The following is a 25,873-nucleotide window of genomic DNA, read 5'->3' on the forward strand; positions in this document are numbered from 1 at the left end:
GGTAACTACAAATCCAGAAGTCTGACCAGACTCGTCTATAAGGCTATGGAGAATTGCATTATAGGAAAATAAATAAGGACATAGGAAACTTGCAAACTTCTGACCAAAGCCAGTTGGGCAGGTCTTGCTTGTTTAAATTAGTCAACTTCTTCAAAAAGATTACTAAAGCACTGGATGAGAGGAAAAACACTATGGACTACATATCTAGGCCTTGCAAAGGTGTTTGATGTCATCCTACTCTAGGGTATTGTTAAACTCTTCCAGCTAAATTTTATCATCATCAACTTCTTTTCCTATTTTTTTACATGGGGTTAGGGTATCGTGTCAACTGTCACCATCTCTCTCAATTCAATGCCACACTCCTGCCTTCTTCAACACACATGCCTGACTGTCACAGATATTCTCTCTCACAATGCATACACCTTTTGCTGGACATCCTTGTTTCCTCTTACCTTCTTCCTGTCTGTCCCTGATCATCTTCACCACATTGTCTTCTGCTTTTCTGCATGTGTCCGAACCACTGTAATCTGTTCTCTTTGACTTTTTTTGAAATTGGAGCTACTTTGGCTTTTGCTCTTATGTCCTAATTTCATCATTTGTCCCACAATGTGCATCCTACCACCCTTCTCAGGCACTTCATTTCCATTGCCTCTAGCTTCCTGCCTTTACTGTCTATGTTTCTGTAGTTACCGATGTTATGTGGGTTGATGACCTGGCCTATTCTGACCTGCACCAGGTACCTATGCTAAGGGTGGGAGGGGTGTATGTGCCCCTATTGGCCAGTGGGTGCCCACTATAAAGACTGTATGTGCCCCTATTGGCCAGTGGGTGCCCACTATAAAGACCAGCAGCCCTGGGTCAGTAAGCTACTAGCCAGATGGTGTCCAGCTGCCCATCCTGGGTTACCTGGGATAGCTGTGTTGAACAAAAGTTGGACATAGAACCAATCAGCCTGCCAAATATGAACTGAGCTAAAATGTAATCACTGTGTAATTCATTGCATAGCAAAATGGCTCACAAATAGAACCCAAGAAATTAGAGAAAATGGCTTTACCTCCTCCAAAAGACTTGTCAGTTGTTATGTACCTCAAGGTTAAGTGTATGGGCCACTCATCTTTGGCATTTATTTCTCAAAGGTCAAAACTGATGGGGGTTTATGGCTGACCAAGTTTTCAGATGACTTTAAACTTGGTGCCATCATAAGTCCTCCAGAGGGCACCAAGATCCTCCAAAAGGGGCTTCCCAGTTTTCCCAAACAAATAGTTGGTGTCAAACATGATGTTCTCTATATTATTCAGATCAACAACACACCCCTGAAAACTGGTCTGGTATTGCGAGACGTGGGAACTTGTGTGGACAACAAACTGTCCTTTGATCACCATATATCCACTATTATAAGTTCTTTTTCATTGCACATATTATTATTAAGGATATGGCATCTAGGTCCAAGGATGTGATCATTCCACTCTCTTTGACAAATTACTAGGCCAGTCCTTGAGTAAACTGCCTTCTTTGTTATGCATCTGTCCAAATAGTTAATCTTGAATGACTAGAATGCTTTCTCAGAAGGAAAATCAAGGGCTTAAATCATAAAAACTACACTGACTGTCTCAGCCTTGTCCCCTTTCTCTGTATCTCTGCCTCGCAACCCTATCTTCTCAGACCTACTGCACATATACAAGTCCAATGGTGGCATAAACACCCACTCAAGAGATCTTAATCTCTTCTACAATATGCATAGAACATGTGGAAGGGATAGATATGTTTCACACAGAATACCACATCGTTATAATCATCTCCTCCACATAAGGCAAAGCACTTCCCTTACTCTGTTCAAATGTAATCTGGTTGAATGGCTGGGAAACCTCAATTCATCCCTGGTTTAGCAGCCTTACCCCTTACAGAGAAGAGTAACATGTAAATGTTCTGCCCACCTCTGGATTATTCATCCTTAAATTGCAAAGGCTATAAACATCATGGGAATGCAGGGCTAGGCTTCTAAAGATCATTGTAGATCAATATCCCAGTAAGTATCTATGAACCTCTATGTGTCTGTGTGACCCTGCTGTTTTTGCCATTAGCTTCCAGTACCCCCATGGTGTTCCTTTCACTCCCTCCTTTCTCTCTCTGAGTACATATAAAATGGATCCTTTACCCATAAAAACATATCACCCCCCAACTTGCTTTACCTGATATATTTATTTTCTCTACTATTTTTCTTGCATTCCTGTACTCTCCTTTTCCACTTCTATTAATGAACCAAAAAGGTGTCAGTCTTGCTGGCACCGATCCAGTGTTTAGCACATCCAGTAATGTTTCTCTTCTGATGCATGCATTGTCAGTTTGCTACTACATGCAAAAGCTTTGCTACCCGTTGGTGTTCTTCATCCATCTTGTAACAAGCATTGTTAACATGGCATGAGATCATTGACTATGGTGATGTACTTCATTTATGAAGTTTCATCTTTACTTCATCTACATTCATGCAGTGCAGCTATTTGCCTTCTATAGCTGTTTGTAGCCCTTTATTTATTTATTCATATCTTTTTAGCATTACTGCATTGTTTGCTTGCGTGGTGTGAGCTTTGTGCCATGTTTGCCCATAGTGCAAGATCATGGATTGGTGAGCCAGGACCAGCTACTATTCTGTTGCTATTGACAACATGTCATCTCACTTCTGTATTCTTTTTTTAATAATTTCACTGAAAGATTTTGGTATATTATTTTAATAATTCAATCTATGGGGTACTTTAATCATAAGTATGTTTAAAGTGCCCTGTAGATGGAAAAATGCTTTTGTAATTCATATATTTAACACTTCAAAGATAAAGCACAGCAAAGCTGAGTTATCTTGGTACCACCAATTCTGGCCACCTGTGCCAAGACCATGTGGTCTAATTCACTCATAATATTTTTGCGCAGTTGAAGATCTACATTACAGGTTGAGGTACTACAAATCCTGTTAGCCATATACAGCTGTGACAGTCCCATCAGTTTTGTTTTGCAATTGTGGATAAGGGTGTTAGTTGTGAAGGATGGAACAGTACCACCAAGCACTGGTATATAATATCATAAACTATTTGCCTAGGAAATGCAGAACAGTTATCAAAATATAGAGCAAAATACCCTATTACAGGACTCAGGATCTTATAATTGTGAAGGTTAAACATGTTAGATGTCTTTATGGTACTGACCAATTCTTAATCAAATTCAATGCAGTATGGCAGAACTTGTGGTTGTTGTTTTTTCTGCATTGTGCAAACTGTTCGGTGGAACTTGTGGTTGTTGTTTTTTCTGCATTGTGCTCCAGGTTGCTGTTGTTGTATATTCAATGCAGTATGGCCTCTCAAGGTAAAATAAGTAATACTGTATGTCTCTGCATTCACAAAGTTCATGGTTTATTATTTAGTATATGCTCATCACCTCTGCTATCAGTTTTTGATTTAAAATTGTATCACTTAAAGTGGTGCAGATCTGGCTGAATGTTTTTCTGAAACAGTACAAGTAGTTTCTGATATGACTGGGCAGATAAACTGTATAAAATAACTAAAAATGCAATCTGCAAGTATGTTTTAAGTGTGTCTTTTTATTCTCTCAACATATTTGATTCAAACTCAAAAAAGAAATTTCAAAATAGAAATAATAAGACAGGCACAAAAGGAGAAGTGAGAAACAAAACGAAGAAATTATGAAAATTAACGACTGCCCTCTTTTCTGGAACTCTTTCTTTTTTTTTGGAATCTGTGTTAACTATAAAGAGGTCAATAAACCTGCCGACAAACTGTAAAATGCCCCTACAACTCACACTGCAGGAAGTCTGAGCTGCACACCATGGCAGACAATCTAACATGAAGCAAAAGTTGGACAGCTTTGAAGTCCATGCCATACTGTTTCTTGAAATTAGAAACGGTTTGTAAAAGGACAGACTGTTGAAATAAAAGGTATCAAGAGTGAAAATGAGAATGCTGTAAGCAGTCTGCTGCACTTCTGTGTTTGTACTGATTATATTGCCAAAAGGCCAGAGGAAAACTTAGCTCTTTATAAAAGTTTCAAAGAGCTAGATCAGGGCTAATACACGCTGGGTTCCACACAATCAACTGACAGCAAGAAGATAGGATGCATGTATGGCAATTAGAGATTTAGTACAAAAACATGCACAGTAATCCATCCTGATAAAAATATAAAAAAGTCAGATGATATAGTAGTGGGCAAGAACTGACCGCATCTAAAATGTAAATGGATCTAATTAGATGATTTGCAACTTCCAGTTATTATGAAATGACAGCAACAAAACTCCAGTAATTCTGGGATGCAAAGCTGTATCAGTAGTAGAAAACAAAGTTACTCTTCCTCCCTATGGAGAGTTAGAGAGGCCACATCTTCACTAGTCCATGATATTCTGGAGACCCCACCACCACCACATTTTTAGGAACTTTGCAAAGATATGCAGAAAAGGGCAGCAAAACATGGTACAAGATCTGCACCAGGGGATGTCAAGAGAGGCTGAATGAATGTCATTAAAAGAAAGAAGATGGGGGGGACATGAGAGAAACATTTAAATAATGCAGAGGGATTAGCAAAGTACTGATGAGCAGCATGTAGAGCAAGGTGGTACGTGGCAATGAGAGGAGTAAGAGGTCAGAGACATACATGGGAATGAGAGGAGTAAGAGGTCAGAGACATATGTGGGAATGAGAGGAGTAAGAGGTCAGAGACATATGTGGGAATGAGAAGAGTAAGAGGTCAGAGACATATGTGGGAATGAGAGGAGTAAGGGGTCAGAGACAATAGTAAGAATAATTTCTTACACAGAGAAGCTGTGGATTCACGAAATAGTCATTGTAAGGAGGTTGTTGAATCAAAAATAGATTAAAAATACACTGAGAAGACAGAAAGAACTGTAGTGTGTCTCAGTAGGAAGTAAGATTTGTTAACAAAGAAGTATGACTGAAGCAAAGAAACTAAACAGAAATGTGGATTAAGCTCTCCTTTTTTTCTTGACATTAAATGTGTTGCTGTCTTCTTGTCTTGGAATAAAGCTACCTGACTAAATGTAAAGATAACAGGCATGTTTTCACAAGTTTATTAAACTTGCAAAAAACAAGCTGTAATAAATCAAGCGCTTTCACCTGGTTAATACCAGGCTTTATCAAGATAAAAAACACAATCCAATACAAGCTTTAAATAGGCATTAAATAAACATAAATGTAGTCACATGACACATTAATTAGCAAATTTGATAATCAACTGAATAGATAATTAAACTGTCAGTTTTAAAAAACTTTGTTTTTAAAAATACAGGCGCATTGTATCACAGCTGACATTCTATAAACCAACGACAGACCAAACCATATGTGAAAACCTAGATTAAAACTTAAAAAACTCCATACCTTTTAAACATGTTGAATATCAACAAGTGTAAAATACATTACAAAATGTGAATAAAAATAAAATCATTATGTAAATATAAATATGAAAATCATTAGTAAAACTTACAATCTAGCCATTCTTAGTCTAAGGACACTACTGATGTTAATATTCTCATTAAGACCAGGGAATTTCCCAGCATTTAGCCTAAGCTGCCATAAAAGCTCCCCATATTCAATTTGGGTCTCCCAGTCTCCCCCTCTGACATCCTGCATCACCTGCTCTAGGACAATAAATTTAAGTTGCATTTCAGGACAAACAGTGGAATATTGATAAACGGCATTTGTTTCTTTCTTTTTAGAAATGTCATAAAAATGCTCATAAATTCTTCTTCTGAGGTGCCTTTTGGTTTTCCCTATATAAAAACTAAAGCATTGTATGCATAGTCCTAAATATACAACACCTTTTGTCCCACAATTGTAGTGCCTATCGGCATAAAACCTAAACTTCCTGGATGGAATATATACCGTGCTGTCATTAATAATAGCTGTGCACTGCTTGCACGCCCCACAAATATAGGTGCCAACTTTGCCATGGTCATTTCTATGTCGTGTGCACTGTTTACTTTCGAATAGTCATTTTAAATTAATGTCCCTTCTTTTGACAAACCTAGGACGTTCCTGGACAAAGTTCTTAAAATCGTCATGTAATCAAAACTGGCCAATACTTCAAAACCACCTCTTCTACTTGGTGGGAGTCTTTAGAAAATGTATAAATAAAACTGTTATAAGATCCAAATTGTTCAGATGGTTGCTCTTGTTCTGCCCCGTTTAGACCTCTTCCTATCAACGGGAAATATTTACATTCCCTACTCTCAAAGACCTCCTGAGCCAAATTATTAACTAGGAAAATAGGATAACCTCTTTCAGAAAAAAGTTTTTTTAAAAATTGAACGTCCTCAAAAAACTACACTCTTAAGGTATTTGAGGAGTTGGTGGAGATAGATTTGAGGAAGCAGAACTCTTCAAAATTACATTCTCGACCTACTAATGTGAGTTTTAAGTTACATCAGTTAATAAATTACCTCAAAAGTGAGGGTTGTAGGGTAATGAAACCTGACAAGGGAGGGGGAGTGGTCCTTATGTACACTTGCGAATATGATATGCATCTTTACAACATGTTACAGGACACTGAGCAATATCAGTTGATCTCGAGGAACGAGATGAATCTGGCTTATTCTAAGATCAACTTTTTGTTATCTGACCACTTGCTGCAGGGAGCGATCAATGAAAGGCTGTTTAACTATTTACATGTTAACAAACCTAAAACTCCAGTTATTTTTGGGATACCTAAGACCCACAAAGGCTTAGATCCATTGAAATTTAGGCCTATAGTTTCTGGAGCAGGCAGTATTACAGAATCTCTGGGCAAATTTATTGACTACATCACTAAAAAGTTTGTTTCTTCCTTACAACATGTTTGTAAGGACTCCTGGGATTTCCTTAAGGGCATTGAGCTCAGTTTATTTAAACCTGATCTTTTGATGGTAACTATTGATATAGTGGAATTGTTTCCCAGTATTCCACATTCAATTGGTTTAGACTGGTTCAATGAAACTTTGGTTTCTGAATCAGGCCTTGGTTCTAACTTAATCAGTTTATTAGTTGAATTTATGGAGATAGTACTTGAAAATATTTTCATTTATTTTAACGGGGAACTGTATAGACAAAAGAAAGGTGTAGCGATGGGTGCCTCTTGTGCTTCATCATATGCCAACATAGTGTTACATCACTGGGAGCACAATTTTATATTTTCATCTTTTTGGGCTCAGCATATAGTCCATTACAAAAGGTACCTTGACGATATTTGTTTGTTATGGGATAGGACTTTGAGTAATTTTTTGGATTTTATGAGTTACATCAACTCCACCACTCATTTCCTGTCCTTTACTCACAATGTCAGTAGTGACGCATTAAATTATCTAGATATAACCCTCTTTAAAGATTACAATAATCACACCTTTCAGTCTAAGCTTTATAGGAAGGCCACCTTTTCTAACTCCTACCTGCATTTTGATAGTGGCCACCCCTTTCATCAAAAGAAAGATATTGTAAAAGGCCAATTTATCTGTGCATCAAGGATGTCGAGTACTGATGAACATTTTTTTGAGGAGGTTCAATTTTTAAAAAAACTTTTTCTGAAAGAGGTTATCCTATTTCCTTAGTTAATAATTTGGCTCAGGAGGTCATTGAGAGTAGGGAATGTAAATATTTCCCGTTGATAGGAAGAGGTCTAAACGGGGCGGAACAAGAGCAACCATCTGAACAATTTAGATCTTATAACAGTTTTATTTATACATTTTCTAAAGACTCCCACCAAGTAGAAGAGGTGGTTTTGAAGTATCGGCAAGTTTTGACTTTACATGACGATTTTAAGAACTTTGTCCAGGAACGTCCTAGGTTTGTCAAAAGAAGGGACATTAATTTAAAAGGACTATTCGAAAGAAAACAGTGCACATGACATAGAACTGACCATGGTAAAGTTGGCACCTATAAATGTGGGGCGTGCAAGCAGTGCACAGCTATTATTAATGACAGCACGGTATATATTCCATCCAGGAAGTTTAGGTTTTATGCCGATAGACACTACAATTGTGGGACAAAAGGTGTTGTATATTTAGGACTATGCATACAATGCTTTAGTTTTTATATAGGGAAAACCGAAAGGCCCCTTAGAAGAAGAATTTATGAGCATTTTTATGACATTTCTAAAAAGAAAGAAACAAATGCCTTTTATAAACATTCCACTGTTTGTCCTGAAATGCAACTTAAATTTATTGTCCTAGAGCAGGTGATGCAGGATGTCAGAGGGGGAGATTGGGAGACCCGACTTGAATATAGGGAGCTTTTATGGCAGCTTAGGCTAAATGCTGGGAAATTCCCTGGTCTTAATGAGAATATTAACATCAGTAGTGTCCTTAGACTAAGAATGGCTAGATTGTAAGTTTTACTAATGATTTTCATATTTATATTTACATAATGATTTTATTTTTATTCAAGTTTTGTAATGTAGTTTACACTTGTTGATATTCAACGTGTTTAAAAGGTATGGAGTTTTTTAAGTTTTAATCTAGGTTTTTACATATGGTTTGGTCTATCGTTGGTTTATAGAATGTCAGCTGTGATACAATGTGCCTGTATTTTTAAAAACAAAGTTTTTTAAAACTGACAGTTTAATTATCTATTCAGTTGATTATCAAATTTGCTAATTAATGTGTCATGTGACTACATTTATGTTTATTTAATGCCTATTTAAAGCTTGTATTGGATTGTGTTTTTTATCTTGATAAAGCCTGGTATTAACCAGGCGAAAGTGCTTGATTTATTACAGCTTGTTTTTTGCAAGGTTAATAAACGTTTTTATCCCTTGGTGGTCTCGTTCTTCTCGCTTGTGGAGACTTTTTGGTTTTCTTGGCTTTTTGTTCATTGTGATATTTTACGGTCGTTGTCTCTATGGCTGAAGGAGCGGACCATGTGGACTTTCAAGATATGCCACTTTTACTCAGAGATGAACCGGATGAGTTTCCGGTCATTCGTGGAGAGTTTAAACAAGTTTTATTTTTACTAACACAGCTGAATGATACTCTGAATTTGAGGAATGGTAACTTATTACCTGGAAATCAACAGCATGCTTGTGAACTAAGGAAGAAGCAGGGGTCATCGGTAATGCAGGGTTTGATTAGCACATCACAGACAGAACCTCCCGAAGAGATTCTATTGGTTAACGCTGATTCACACGAACAGACTACTAAAGCTCAACCTAGTCAGGTTAACAGGATGAACTCTCACAAGAAGGATTTTAATTTCAGTGCTTGGACTGGACAACAATTCTTTTTCAAACAAGGTACTGTGACTGCTAGTTCTAACTCTTGCACTGAACATGAATTTAATAAGTTGAGAGAAAAACTTTATTCTTATAAAAGCACGCAGCTTGAGATTGATTATTTAAAGGAATGCGTTTGTGTTCAACGCATTCCTAAAGGCCTGCGTTGTTATAAGTTCCCGAATAATGCACTACCGGGAACTTCTTTTTACAATAAATTGTGTGATCTTTTTGATAGAGCAGGTCTGGAAATGCTCGATCTTATGATAAAAGATTATGAAGTCAAAGCTAACACTTTGTTAAAGGAAGTCAATATTTTAAATGACTCTTTAGTTAATGACAACAATTTTATGAGTATTAAGAAGAATTATGACAATGTATTTCATGAGGTGGACCAATATTGTGTGAAAATTCTTAATCGTAAAATTAGAAAGTTAGAAAGAGACCTTATTGAATATAAGGAGGGCATATCTTATCCATCCCCTGGAAAGGTTAGATGGAGTAATAGATAGAGTCAATGAGGTCAGTAATGGGAATAATTATTCTAATAATAATTATTCTAAATCACCTGTTGATCCACCCAGGAGGAGTGAGCGGTTAGTTGAGAAGGGGAGAAAATACTCACTCCAGGATTTTCCATATCCCCCGGGCAGAGCTGGGGGGGGTCCAGTTCATCAGCAGCAGGGATGGAACAGGACGCGCAGGTAGAAAGATTTTATAACATTATTGACTTTGACTTTGAATCTGTAGATAATTTGTTATATACTTATGGTAACAACTATTCCACCATGAAAAAAGATAATTTCATCATATATAATTTTACAGACATGACGTTGACTCAAGATTTTTTTGATCTTTTCACCAGGGGTTTTCAGTATGTACCACTACACTCCCTGAATTTAACCAATGCTTTGGTTGATCTGAAATTATTTGTTAGGCATTTAAACCTTGCACTGTATTTCAAAGGGCAGCCCTACATTAATGAGGGACTTACAAGAACTAGTACGTTCAACCCTCCCACACACCCCACCCTTAAGGTATTTGAGGAGTTGGTCGAGATAGATTTGAGGAAGCACAACTCTTCAAAATTACATTCTCTACCTACTAATTTGAGTTTTAAGTTACATCAGTTAATAAATTACCTCAAAAGTGAGGGTTGTAGGGTAATGAAACCTGACAAGGGAGGGGGAGTGGTCCTTATGTACACTTGCGAATATGATATGCATCTTTACAACATGTTACAATGTGCCTGTATTTTTAAAAACAAAGTTTTTTAATACTGACAGTTTAATTATCTATTCAGTTGATTATCAAATTTGCTAATTAATGTGTCATGTGACTATATTTATGCTTATTTAATGCCTATTTAAAGCTTGTATTGGATTGTGTTTTTTATCTTGATAAAGCCTGGTATTAACCAGGCGAAAGCACTTGATTTATTACAGCTTGTTTTTTTGCAAGGTTAATAAACATTTTTATCCCTCGGTGGTCTCGTTCTTCTCGCTTGTGGAGCCTTTTTGGTTTTCTTGGCTTTTTGTTCGTTGTGGTATTTTATGTTTTTCCAAGTGACACACTGACCTCATGTGCAAAAATGGGAAAAGGGGGGTTTGGATAGATGGATGGATGGATGGATGGATGGATGGATGGATGGATGGATGGATGGAGGGATGGCTACTACTGCCTGTGTGATGATAAAATTAATATGGTGCAATCAAACATTATTTATATTACATGAAGCACAGAAAAAGAAAACAAAAGTAAATTCAAACTATATTACAGCAGCAGTCAATTTAAATGAACAAAGTTAAAAGTTGACATTTTTCTCTCATTTACGCTCTGTCTCTCTATATATGTGTGTCTGTGTATATAATGTATACATGTGAGTACATGTCACTCTCAAACCATGCAAACACTCTGCATATTGAAAAAAAATCTGAATCATATTCACTCATACAATCAAATTTATACTTACTATACAGACACATACCAAAACAGTAAAATATAACAAGTGTTTTTATAAGAGGGCAAGCCCTCTGCAGGCCACATGCAGTAGTCCACTCCCTTCTGCTAATTATTTATACCAACTTAGAGATCATACTACATTGAGGAAAGGGCACTTTCTCAGTCACTACTGTTGTGCGATCTCACACAGAAAATAAGATGACCAGTGTTTGGTCATTTTCCTCTGTGATTGAATGTCCTCATATGGCCTAGTCTAGCAGCTGTGTCCATTATGACCCAAATGGCACCTGTACATGTGATCTATGCAAATGTTAAATTAAAGGTAATAAAAATATATACAAAGAAAAATTCCAGTACCTGGATTAAACATAACAAAAAAGTCTGACTGGTCATAAAAATTACAAGGGATATTAATTTTATAAACGTCTTTCTATTACAGATTCATGACATTATGATCTAACTAATTACATTATCGCTATAAAAGATAACCAAAAAGCATTTTTTAGTTATGTCTGAAATCTTAAGGGAAACACTCAACAGTGTGCCGAGTGCTCTAGGTGGCACTATCTGTACTCCGCCAGAAGAAACAACAAACCTGCTGGCTGATAAATTAATTTCATATTTCACCCCTCATAACCTCCAGTCACTCCTCATGAAATACCCCTACCATTCCTTTGCCTGTTATCATAAATGAACAGGTCACAGCTGTGCTCTCTAAAACTAGAAACTTGCCATCAATGGGTCCTGTCAAAATCTCAGGTTGCCTATTAAATAACTCGAAACATGGCCTAGCAGACCCACTCAGATCTCTGTTTGACCACAGTCTCCAAACAGCTTAACAGTCATTTATCTGCACAAAGAGGGACCATCAACCAACCAGGAAACTACCGACCCATACGTCTAACTAGCTTCACATGCAAGGCTATGAAAATGTAATCTTGGACCTGATTGGACAACATAGGAAATCTCCAGACTCTAGAACCAACCCAATTTAGCTTCATCAAGGGCAAGTCCTGCCTGCTCAATCTGATAAACTTTTTTGAGGAGGTCACCAAGGACATAGATGAGGGAAGACATTGAACACCACCTACCTTTACCTGCACAAGGCATTTGACACAATACCACACTCGGATTTCACAGAAACACTCACAAAATTGGGCATAAACTTCTACGTCATCAGATGGATAGCCAAATAGCTTGTGGAAAGGACACATGTTGTAAGAGTAGGAGAATCCACATCCAGCAAGAGCCAATCACCAGTGGAGTACCACAGGGCTCAATATTGAGCCCCCTCCTGTTTGGGATATATATAGCAGATGTCAAGGCAAATGTAGTTGGCCTTTGGTGACCACGTTTGCTGATGACTGCAAGTTGGAGTCAGTCATTGACTCCTCAAATTATGTTGATATCCTACAGAAAGGTTTGCCGCAGACTAATGACTGTTGTCATAACCATGGCTTCAAATTACATGTGAAGAAATGCATAATAATACCCTTTGGGAAATCAAATATCCCTGCAAATTAGAACATTGATAGCACCCCCTAAAAGTGGACCCAGTGGTGAGAGATCTGGGTAATCAGATGGTAATCTGAAATTTGACCACCATGTGTCCATGGTGGTGAGGAAATCCTTTTATGTGGCTCAGCATATAAGTAAGGGTATGGCATTCAGATCTAAGAATGTCATAGTACCACAGTACTTGGCCCTCATCAGACCAAAAACAGAGTACAATGCACCCTTTGACATGTACCTCACCAGGCACCTTCAACATTTGGAGTGTTCTCAGAGGTTTCTCACTAAAAAAATACAGGGTATAACCAACATGTCATATGCAGATCAATTAAAAGCCCTATTGCTGTATTCGGTTTCCTTCCAATTACTGAGGGGTGATCTATGCTTGACAAGGCAGTCTCTGACCCAGCCCTGATGGAAATGTTACATATTCACAAAAATAAATGCATGAGGGTTAGTCATTCCAAGGATCTAATCCTGATCTCTGGCATGAATAGATGATGCTGGACAGACAGATATGTGTCCCTGAGATTTCCCCTCCTCTGGAATAGGCGTGATTTATGTGAATCAGAGCCCTTCCCTGACCATCTTCAAGTGCAGTCTGGACCAATGGATGGGTGGCGCTTGTGTCCCTTATCGACAGAGGCAATCTGTAAAAATTGTCAAAACTCCTCTTGCTAACCCTTGTTATCTTTCCCCAGGAATAAATAATTGGGTAAAATCTGCGTAAAACTGTTAGGCTTGGAAGGGCTCTTGAGCAATTAGCCTACTAATCTCCTATGAATCTATTAAAGCACTTTTATCACATTTTCAGCTGTGGTTGTCAGCTGTATGGAATATGTACTCTCCTAACCGAAAAACTTTTTTTTTCTAAACAAAATTCTAAAAATGTACTGCAAAACCTTACCTGCCAGGATAAACAAAATTCCTCCCACTGTAGCAATTTTTCCCTTTGTAACAGGGTCGTCACCAGCAACTGTTGTACATTTCAGTCCAATCATGCTAACCACTATTCCAAAAAATCCCAGTAATATGGCTGTAATAAGTAGAGCTCGACATGCCTGGATGTAACCTGAAAAGAGAAAAAATTGTCTGAGTAGAATAGCATATAATTTGTGGTTTGTTGGACAGCTTTGAACAAGTAGTCAGAAAAAGGCCAAACAACAGAAGGAAATTGTGCTCATGAGTTCATCGACACAGAAAATAATGTTTAAGTGTTAACATGTATCTGGGGCAAAGAAGATTTACTGCTGGAAATTAAAGGACTTTTATATCCCACATTAAGTGTCAGAGTTACAGAGAGTTATCAGAATTGTTATGCTTGATAGATACTATTCTAGTAAAATTCTGAACAAATTCAAGCATAGAAAGAATGATACATAGCATTCTTATCGTACTCCTGGAAACAAGCATACCTCTCAGCCTCTTAGTGCAAGAAATCTGGACAAAGCCCAACAAAATAGGGGGGCAAAGGCCCAAAAATGGGGACATATTTTAAATATTGCTCTTATAAACTTAAAAAAAAAGTTGTTAGAGTAACAGGGTTTGTTTTAACATACAATTTCCAAAGGATTTGAAGTCTGAAACTCAAATGTAGTTCATTATTAACTGACTTCAATCCTCAGATCATCTCACTGATTTGCCAGAAAACTACAAATTTTATGAGGAACAGACCAAAAATATGAGCCAAAAATCTGGAAATTCTGTGAAAATCTGGACAGCTGAGAGGTACGGAAACAAGGTGGGCAAACAAACCAAAATACATGACTATATGAGCATACTTCTTAACCTCTAAGAGCAAACATTCTGGGCAAAGCCAAAAACAATGTGGGGACAAGAGCCCTAAATCCAGGATAAATGTTAACTATTGCTCTTATAAACTTAGTTGCTAAAATAAGACGTGTTGCATTAGCATGCATTTTCAGAAGGATAAAATATCTAAAACAAAGACATTTGTCATTATTTAGTGACTAAAGTTCAAAATGATTTTACAGAAAATCATACATTTTGAGTAACAATCCAAAAATATGAGGCAAAACATAGACGTTCTGCAAAATTATGGACAGTTGAAAGGTATGGGTATGAGTATGCCACAGGCATGTTACTACATACTTATGGCAGATCAGTTCACTTAAGTATTTTTCAGTTGCACTATTTATAAAACAATAATTGAGATAAACTGTGATTCTGTAGATGTAATTGTTAGCCATATTGATTTACAGTAGCAGTTTCTGGCACTCTGCGTTTTATGCTGAGTATTTCGAACACTTAATGTCTTCAGTTATCAGTTTTAAAAATCTGAATCTATATATTTAGATTTAAAATCAATTTTAAGTCATTAATTTCTCTTCTCTTAGGTTGTTTGATCCTTTCTAATGACTTGCAAAAGCAAAATTAATGTGAGAGTCTAAACATCCAGTCCATTTCCTTGCTAACAACAGTGGAATGCGTTTGAGCTCCTAGAGGACTGTAGAAGTGGCTAAAAAAGATCAAACAGACATTTCTCATCACTTTATCCTCTGAGAACAGGTTTAGGATATTCTGTATATATTGGCAGGTACTGGATGCATGTTTTCTGCCACTCATTACATCAAGATGGCATAAGATAAGAAATGCTGTAACTCTGTAGAGCAGCAACACATTCACTGGTGCATATGTCTGTGTGTGTAGTTCTGTGTTCTTGGTCAGTATAGTATTATATTGCCAGTTTGACAAAATGTGCATAAAACTGAAAAGACTATGCTTTGCATTAAGGCATACAGAGACACTGAGAACTCACTTTTTCCAATGAAAAGGGTAAGGTATTCTATAGCACAGTATAACTCAGATGAGTGGTTCTGCCACACCATTACTAGCCTTATTACTAAGATTGACAGAAATGTGCTTGGCTACAGACTGAAGCACAAGTGCCTAGTCTCAAATTTGTTTAGAGGAAATCACCCCCACGATTCAATGTTTTGAAAAGATATGTGGACTGGATTTTTGGGTGCTGCTGAAAAACTACAAAATCATTCTTAAATGACAACCTACTACCTGATGAAAAAAAGAAAACTTCTAAGAGAACTAATTAACCAAAACTTAAGGTTGATGAAACCAGACAAAGGATTACATGATTAGGTTTATAAATGCCCTGGTGGTTGTTAGCCCAGTATATATCTATGAACCTACGATAGAGGAGAACTCCTTTGCTGACGGCTGCTCTGGCTGTTTGTGATAGAAAAGGGGAAGATATTAACAGAAAACATTTTGCAAACCAAATGTACTCCATTTTGGAATGTGAACACAAAAATATTTTGGATTTTTCAAGTTTTTTAACTTGTGCAAGTATTATTAAGGTAACTGTTGACTGGCAAAGTAGCTTAAGATACTTATGTCTTAAGAAATTATACTAATTGTTTTTCCAGCAAAGCGAGAGAGAGAGATAACACACCCCGGGATTCAGCAAGCAGCCATGCAGGAATAAGTTATTTCTGCATGGCAGGGACCATTCCTGTTCAGCACAGCAGCGCACCATGCATATTTATGAAGGTGCGCTACCATGCTCTAAAACAGACATGGTTCCATGTACGAGAGCGGGGGGGGGGTGTCTGAGAGCACAGCTCTCACAATACACATGCCTCCTGCACTCCAAAATTGCCTTTTGGCAATTAAAAATGAGGGAGAATGTTCATAACACTCCCAGTCTGTCAGGAAAACAAATCTGTGGTCAAAGGTATAAGGGGCAATCACCCCTACCAAGCATACCTCTCAACTGTACAGATTTTCACAGAATGCCTAGATTTTTGCCTCATATTTTTGGTGTGTTCCCCCTAAAATCAGTATCTTTCTGGCAAATAGCTGAGGACTGAAGTCATTAAATAATGATAAAACATTTGAGGTTAAGACTCCACACATCCTTGAAAAAAATAATGTTAATGTAAAACCTATTATTCTATCAACTTATTAAGTTTGTAAGAGCAATATTTAAAATCTGTCCCTATTTGTCCCCCCCATCATTTTAGGCTTTGTCCAGATATTTTGCTCTAAGAGGTTGAGAGGTATGCTACCAAGCCAAAAGGTATTAGGATAACACAGGTAGCATAAGCACATAGCACACACCTCCCAACCCATCAGAGTAAGGAATGTGGACAAAGCTAAAAGGGACAATTGTCTCACAAAGCAGAAAGTTGATAGAATAACAGGTTCAGTATTAGCAGGACTATTCTGAAGGGTATAGATAAAATAGCACAACAAAATTGTTTTTTTATATAAATCTGATAAAGTTTAAGTATAGCTGCGCGGGTGTGCCCGTTGCTTAGCTATGCTTAGTCCAGGTTAAACAGCACAAGAAGTTAAACATCAAGAGTCCTCCAACATAAGCAGTATTACAGTAGTGTAATGGTTAGAGTGTATGGTTTGTAAACAGCCATTCCTGGTTCGATCCCCACTGTTACCACTTAACATTTTACATGTGAAAGCAGTTCATAAACATTTTTTTTAGTATTACCTACTAAATAGCAAATATTTGTTAACTGGAGTGCTGCATTAGGTCCAGATGAGAGGTGTCAGTTTAATAAAGTTGTGAAATCCCCATATAAACACAAGTGCCCCATACAGTATAGTCACAAATGAATAAATGTAATGAAAGCACCTTGGGGGATGTCAGGGACAGTAAACAAATGTATAATATGTAATGAATGATGAATCAATGCCATGGAACAGATAGTCTATAAAATGAAGAATAAGCAATGCTAAGCATTGCACAGCTCTGCTTACCAGGTGTAAGCATTGTGTAAATATGACTGATAAGCAATGAGTAGCCCAGCTAAGTAGATTTGCCCATCGGTAAGCAGTGCTGAACCTGTCCCTTTAAGCAATGCCAACCTTAGCTAAGCAGGTTTGCCCGTAGCTTAGCTTAGCTCAGCAAATTCAAAACCATCCAATCAGGGTGGGAAATTGGCTGTATTTAAACCCCACAGGCGGGAATACAGCTCATGACTGGATGCAGCTTCCCACTGTAGACAGGATGGCAGGAGTTGGAGAGGGAGTGCACTTCCGGGTGCAGTGCTGGGGCATACAGGAGTCCAAGGTCATGGTAGGACTCCTGGTAAAAAAAAACATGACAACAGACTGCTGCAGGCCCAGTACCAGGGCTCCCAATATAAAGTGGAAGCCTGGGACCGACTCACCCATGATCTCACCAGTGCCACTGGTATCGCTCAGACTGGTGAGCAGGCCAGGCACCACTATGCTGACTTGAAGGGGAGAAAGAGGGAGCTCTTGGATGAGTAGTTTGAAGAAGTAAGGCAGAGGGGTGATGTCCGAGCAGTGTGTAAGTAGTCATACCATTACTGTTTACTAAAGTCCAGCATGTGCATGTGATGGATAGGTATGCCTAAATATGTCAATATTTCCTTTACAGCTGCAGTTGAGCAGGCTGTGAATCAGGAAGCCCAAGCTAGTAGGCTGCAAAGGCTGCATCACAAGGCTGGTGAGTAACAATCCTACTTGTAGTAGTCATACCAAATAAATATAAAGTAGTAGAAAGTCACCTGGCAGTATAAAAACTGTCATATGGGTTGTACTGAATAAACCAGACAATATGACAGTAATAGTCCCATATAGGTAATATTTAAATAAAACTATAACTGTCTGGCAATAAAGCTCCAAATCCTGGACTGGTTGTGTTTACTCTAGTATTGTATAGCATTTATTGTTGCATTCTATGAATAGTAATGTTGTGTTAACCACTGTTACCCACACTGTGCTACATAAAAAAAATGTCTAGGAATGTCTGTGTAAGACTGTTGTAAGTACAAGATCAGATTGTACAGCCAAGAGAGACTTAGACAGAAAACACTGAAGAGATAGACAGCAATATCCAAATAAAACACTCTCCTGCAACTTAAATTGTTGTATTTTAAGCAGACACAGCCATGTTTAGAATCCTGGGAGTGGTAGTAAGCTGTATGCATAATCACACCTCTCAACTGTACAGATTTTTCAGAATGTCCAGATAATTGGTCCATATTTTCTGCCTGTTCCTCTGTCTCCCTGGCAAATCAGTGGGATGATCTCAGAATTGTACTCATGAAATAATGACATACATTTGATTTTCAGACTTCAAAACCTTCAGAAAATGTATATTAAAACAAATCCTGTCACTCATGCAACTCTCCAAGTTTATGACAGCAATATTCAAAACGTCCCTATTTGTATCCCCATGTTGTCAAGCTTTGTCCAGAGTGTGTGTATTAAGAAATTGAGAGGTATGTGCATGATATTAACTTTGAATATGGGAATATGTGTAGAAACAGTCAAGTAGTGTTAACAGACATTCCCTCCACAGGTCTACCAGGTAAGAGATGTAAGAATTTAGCTATAAGACAGTTGAAGTATACACTGTGTACAAACATACCGCTGCCCAAACCAAGGACATAGGGTATTGTAATAATACCTGTACCTTAATGATTAGAGCAATGATCATTAAAGTTGTGAGTACTACAAGGATATATAAGCTGTTAATTGACATCTCTCTCTCTACACCCACCATATCTGAAACAATAATCTAAATACACAAATCAATGGGCATTTTTCCACCAAACCTACTGTTGGGACATGTCCTATTGCTCAATAAATATTGAAATGTGTTTCTATTAATGTTCCATGTTGAAATACTATCATGGCCTGTTGCTGTCAATGTAACCTGCATGCTACTGTAATGGCCACTGTGGTTCCATATATGTATGTGTTTTGTTTGCTATGCAACTGTTCCAAATCTGGTGTTTTGGGTTAATGGAAATATCTATGCATGCTGTTATAACTAATCCTGGATTGTGTTGACTATTACTAACCCACATATGTTTTAAAACTGCAACACCATAGCACGTATGGGAAGGCTGGTCCCAGCGGACCCACTTCTCCCACCCCATCTGCCCATGGCACCAGACCCCAGCACACCTAGGACCCACCCTGGAACCTCCTCATTCACTGGTCCTGCACCACCTTCGGGTGGAACCGCCTCAGGGGATGGGGCTCATCCCCCCCGGGACTGGGTGCGGACCGGATCCTGTCACTCTAAGTCAGGTCCAGGGATTGGTGTGTAGTGAGCTCTGAAGGGAGTTTGGAGATCTGCTATGCCAGCTTGAGGGCTGTGTGGTGCATTTAAAGCATCAGCCTGTCCCTCCTGCTCAGACCCAGCACAGCCACCTTTGGGGCCGTGAAGGTGTAGTGGTGACTGCCCATAGGTGGGGACCTCAGTCCCACTGTTTCCATTTGGGGGCTCATGGGCTTCCGATTTCCAAACACCCCTCCCCGTCCAAGATGTTTACCCCCCACATGTGTCATATACCACCCCTGTATGCTGTCTTGTCTGTCTTGTCTGTCTTCCTACCCAACCTACCTCCCCAAATATACCTACTATCCTTCCCCAACATCCCACTCTCACCTTAAAAAAAAAAAAGGCAGTCTTCCCCCCCAAAAAACTTTTGCCCAATACATAGCTGTCCACTTTATACACGTGTCCACCGGACACATGTACTCTGGTCTAATTGGCTTCACAACACATTATTGTTGTCCTCACCCCTCTCTCAGGAGATTTGAGTGTCCAATTCTACCTCCAAATTCAGTACATATGCAGAGCTGTTGCTGTAGAAGAAATAGACAACTATGGACCTTCCCTAAACCTGTCCTGCACATCCCTAGCTAGGCTTTCCCTATTGTGTTTCCCTCTGCATGCCCTCTTTTTCACCACTTTCCTATCACCCCTTTTTTCTTTTCTTTTAAAGAAATTATCATGGGGTAAGCAGGTGTAAGCTCTTTTAAGCAGTAGTAAGTGGGTTTAATTCTGTTTATGTGGTGGCAAGCAATGGCTACACAGATTAAGCACTGTCAGGCTAACCGTCTGTAAGCTTATTTAACAAGAAGTTAGCATTGCTTACAGTCATGCAAACCCATGCAAGCTCACTTAGAACTGCTTAAAAGTCCCTTAATCACTGTGTATCCAATAGCCCTTGTTCTGCCCAGCAACAAAATAATCAGCCCTTGCAAGTCTTGAACCCAGGACCCCACAAACCATAGTCACAGGGATTTACCACTAAGCCATTTAAGCTGCACATGAATGTGATGTTTTCTCCAACATACCATGCAGCACAGTAATTTAACAGTAGGAAAAATGTATTTATATATGTAGATATATGTATGTATGTGTGTGTGTGTATATATATATATATATATATATATATATATATATATATATATACATATATATATATATATATATTTTATATATATATATATATATATATATATATATATATATATATAAAAATATATATATGTAGACATACATGTCTATATATAGATATATATATATATATATATATATATGTAGACATACATGTCTATATATATATATATGGATCAGTGGCATTTCACCGAAAATTTCTCACATAGGGTCCAAATCGCCGAAAATCCATTTAGTCAAAAATGGTAGTGACAGTGTATATGCCCTTTTCCCCACTGTAGTACAATCTCAGAATGCGGCAGCCACGGTGGTGCAGTGGTTAGCGTTGCCACCTCACAGCAAGAGGTTCTTCTGTTCGATCGTTGGCTGGGTTGCCTTCTGTGCGGAGTCTGCATGTTCTCCCTGTGGTCACGTGAGTGTGCTCTGGTTTTCTCCCAAAGACATGCTGTAGGTGGATTGGACACTCTAAATGGACCCTAGGTGTGAGTGTGTACGTGTGTGCCTCCTGTGGAAGGTTGGGCACCAGGCTGGCAACTCGACACTGTAAAACTCCACTGCCAAGCCAAATAAAGAAGAAGTGCAATCTCGAAGTGAGAATATTAAAGTAGGGAGGGTGTGGGGGGGTGTATCTCCCCCACCCAGTACAGTTTAATATTGTCTAGTATTGTTTTATATTGAGCAGTCCCTATTAAAAGGGTAAGTAAGTAGTTTATAACTTGATTAGGTGGGGGATCTATGCCCTCACACCGCCCCGTTGTTGGTGGCTATGCCCCCCACACCCCCCTACTTTAATATTTTCACTCCGAGATTGCATTACAGTGGGGGGAAAGGGTAGATACACTGTCAGTACTATTTCGGCGAAATGGATTTTCTGCGATTTGGACCCCATGTCAGAAATGTTTGGCAAAATGGATCTATATATGGATCCACAATCTGAACCTCTCACTGCAAAACATCTGATGAAAGGCACTGTTAATGGGGGTGATGGGGCCCAAAATAGGGATCTCTTATAATTATTGCCATTATCCCTTCTTCCACAGCTGAACTGATCTGCCTTGCAACACAATAACCAGCACTTGCAAGTCTTGAACCTAGAAACCTTCACAACATAGGCACACTCTAGTCATAAGCACACTGATGTTCCACTCACCAGGCTAAACAAAGAGAAAGTTACTGTCAGCTGCCTGTTGGGTGCCAGAATCCATCACATAATGCATGCACTCAGGTCACTCCATAACAATTACAAATATTAGTCTGTCATTGTCCATGTTGGTATGAATGACCTGAGACGAACCTCCCTGGACTACATGAAAAGAGACATGGAGGGGCTCTCCGATCTTGTAACATAGGCAGGTATGACCCTAGCCCTGTGTAGCATCCTGCCATCACCCAGAATGATACAATAGTACAAGGACAAAATGATTGACTTCAACAATTGGATAAGCTTCTGGTGTCATTCTAAGGGGATCCATTATCTGTCTGCCTGGAATGACATGATCAACAGACCACGATACATTGCCAGAGATGGCCTGCACCTGTTGCCCTTGGAATTCTGAATACAGGCTAAGGCTCTTGCCACCCATATAGTGCCTTTTTTAGGCAAGGTTCAAATGACAAATTCACCAATGTAACAGGTACAAGCAAGCAAAATCTGGGGGTAATGCTATTCAATGCTAGAAGTCTAAACCTCAAAATGCATTCACTCCAGGCACTCCTTAAGATGGAGAACATCAACATCTGTGCAGTGACAGAGACCTGGTTCAAGGATCCAGAGAGCACCCTTGCATTACCAGGCTATAATTCATACCACACCTTTTGGCCACCTAACCTAGACCAAAACACTAAAGGCGGAGGCATGTCCATATTCATTAAGCATATCCACACCTCCAGGCTAGTTGCTCAGCATAATGCATCTGAGATTATCCAAGTGCAATTAACTCTCGGCAAGACCACAATCCAAATTGTAACTTGCTACAGATTACCCACCATGCCCCAAAATTCCCACTCCTCATTTCTTGAAACACTGGAAAATATTAGGGTACAACCCAACACCCTAATAATGGGCGATTTCCCCCACCTTTACCTGAGAAAACTACTCATGTACCAAATCTTTTGCTCAACGTTTTCTGGGATTCATAAATTCCAATGCCTTGGGTCAACTTATCCACACCCCCACCAGGGGCAGCTATAACCTAGACCTGGTCATTACCAACATGGGCAACCGGTGTTCCACACCACAGGTCAATTCCTCATTGGTCAGATCTGACTAAAAGATAATCAACCTAGACATCCACATCCCACCCCCACCCCCCATTAGGGAAACCAACGTAAAAGATTTCTCCAAGCCAACTTCATGCATCTTAAGACAGAAGTGGTAAACTTCATGACACATATGCAGACAGACAATAGAGGTACTACTGCTGAATCCTACACAAATGCACTTTATAAGCACTTACACGAGTGCAAGGATCATGCTATCCATAACAGAACCAAGATGCTATCTCCCAAAAAAGGAAGCCAATCTGGTGGTCTCCTGCCATAAACAAACTCTACAACAGAAGAAAGAAACTGTTTCAAAAAGGAGTAAAATCCCATGATTGGAGGAACTACAAAAACAAAAAACAAAAAAACAAACCAAGCAAGGAAGACATCCAAGTGGTACACAGAAGAGAGCACAGTAATAAAGCAGGTATGTGAAACATGTCAGCATGTAATTGAATATAGTACTTGGTCTGTAATAATGGGATAGATGATGTTGAAAGATTTATAAGTGCCATCAAGACTTGCTGTAATGATGTCTTGCTGAAAAACTGCTATGGACATAGCATCTGGCCATGTGGGCAGTGGGCCATACCTGTCAACTGTGCAGATCTGCACAGAATGTCAAGATTTAAGCCATCATATTGTTTATTATGTTTCTCCAAACATGTATATTAGTCTGGCAACTAGCTGAAGGTGGAAGTAATGACGTCTTGATAGACACATGAGTTTTCAGACCCCACCACCTTCAGAACAGTCATTGTAATGTGAAATGTTTCATACATAAACTTCATAGGTTTGTAATAGGCATATATATGATCTGTCACTATATATCCCCCTAATGTTAGGCTGTGTCCACATGTGACGCTCTGTTTCGTAGCAAGGCAGAACAGTGCAGCTGTGGAGATAGGAGGCTCAGAGTTTGGGTCTGATGTCTGAATGCACTCCGTATATATATATATATATATATATATATATATATATATATATATATATATATATAATATATATATATATATATATATTTATATAGTTCCCCTTCAGAAGGTCGAATGGCTGAAATCTCGAAATGCATATGGTCGAGACCATATGCTCAAAATTTTAGAAGCTCGACCATCTGAATGGTGATCGGCATATTACGCAGAACAGGAGATTTCATTTTCTGCACTATAGTGCGATCTCGGAGTTGTTTTAGATAAGTAGCAGGGTTTGCCCCCCTGCAGAAACTTTGTTTTGTTGTTTTTCTTTTGTTTCCCTTTCAGAAGGTCGAGCTTCTGAAATTCGAGTATATGGCTTCAGCCATATGCATTTCGAGATTTCAGCCATTCGACCTTCTGAAGGGGAACAATATATATATATATATATATATATATATATATATATATATATATGTAGACATACATGTCTATATATATATATATACATATATATATATGGATCAGTGTCATTTCACCGAAAATTTCTCACATAGAGTCCAAATCGCCGAAAATCCATTTAGTCAAAAATGGTAGTGACAGTGTATGTGCCCTTTTCCCCACTGTAGTACAATCTCAGAATGGGGCAGCCACGGTGGTGCAGCGGTTAGCGTTGCCACCTCACAGCAAGAGGTTCTTCTGTTCGATCCTTGGCTGGGTTGCCTTCTGTGCGGAGTCTGCATGTTCTCCCTGTAGTCACGTGAGTGTGCTCTGGTTTTCTCCCACATCCCAAAGACATGCTGTAGGTGGATTGGACATGCTAAATGGGCCCTAGGTGTGAGTGTGTACGTGTGTGCCTTCTGTGGAAGGTTGGGCACCAGGTTGGCAACTCGACACTGTAAAACTCCACTGCCAATCATGAGCAGACAGGTGATCCACTGTGGTGACCCCTTACTGGGAAAAACCAAAAGAAGAAGAAGTGCAATCTCGAAGTGAGAATATTAAAGTAGGGAGGGTGTGGGGGGTGTATCTCCCCCACCCAGTAAAGTTTAATATTGTCTAGTATTGTTTTATATTGAGCAGTCCCTATTAAAAGGGTAAGTAAGTAGTTTATAACTTGATTAGGTGGGGGATCTATGCCCCCACACCGCCCCGTTGTTGGTGGCTATGCCCCCCACACCCCCCTACTTTAATATTTTCACTCCGAGATTGCATTACAGTGGGGGGAAAGGGTAGATACACTGTCAGTACTATTTCGGCAAAATGGATTTTCTGCGATTTGGACCCCATGTCAGAAATGTTCGGCAAAATGGATCTATATATATATATATATATATATATATATATATATATATATATATATATACACATATATTACATACACACATTGGATCCACAATCTGAACCTCTCACTGCAAAACATCTGACGAAAGGCACTGTTAATGGGGGTGATGGGGCCCAAAATAGGGATCTCTTATAATTATTGCCATTATCCCTTCTTCCACAGCTGAACTGATCTGCCTTGCAACACAATAACCAGCACTTGCAAGTCTTGAACCTAGAAACCTTCACAACATAGGCACACTCTAGTCATAAGCACACTGATGTTCCACTCACCAGGCTAAACAAAGAGAAAGTTACTGTCAGCTGCCTGTTGGGTGCCAGAATCCACCACATAATGCATGCACTCAGGTCACTCCATAACAATTACAAATATTAGTCTGTCATTGTCCATGTTGGTATGAATGACCTG

The 25,873-nt window shown here is 38.8% G+C and overlaps 1 protein-coding gene across 1 annotated transcript in view; it reads right to left on the reverse strand.

The window, feature by feature from the left end:
- The window catches only part of CLDN15 (claudin 15), a 338,195-nt gene that overhangs the window by 126,653 nt on the left and 185,669 nt on the right, over nucleotides 1-25,873 (reverse strand). Inside the window, exon 2 of the mRNA XM_044076077.1 lies at nucleotides 13,631-13,795. Coding sequence (XP_043932012.1) covers nucleotides 13,631-13,795 — 165 coding nt within the window. The remainder of the gene's footprint in view (nucleotides 1-13,630; nucleotides 13,796-25,873) is intronic.

The sequence above is a fragment of the Protopterus annectens genome, chromosome 7.part0 (assembly GCF_019279795.1).
Source record: "Protopterus annectens isolate FY-2018-M chromosome 7.part0, PAN1.0, whole genome shotgun sequence".
Classification (NCBI taxonomy): Eukaryota; Metazoa; Chordata; order Ceratodontiformes; family Protopteridae; genus Protopterus; species Protopterus annectens.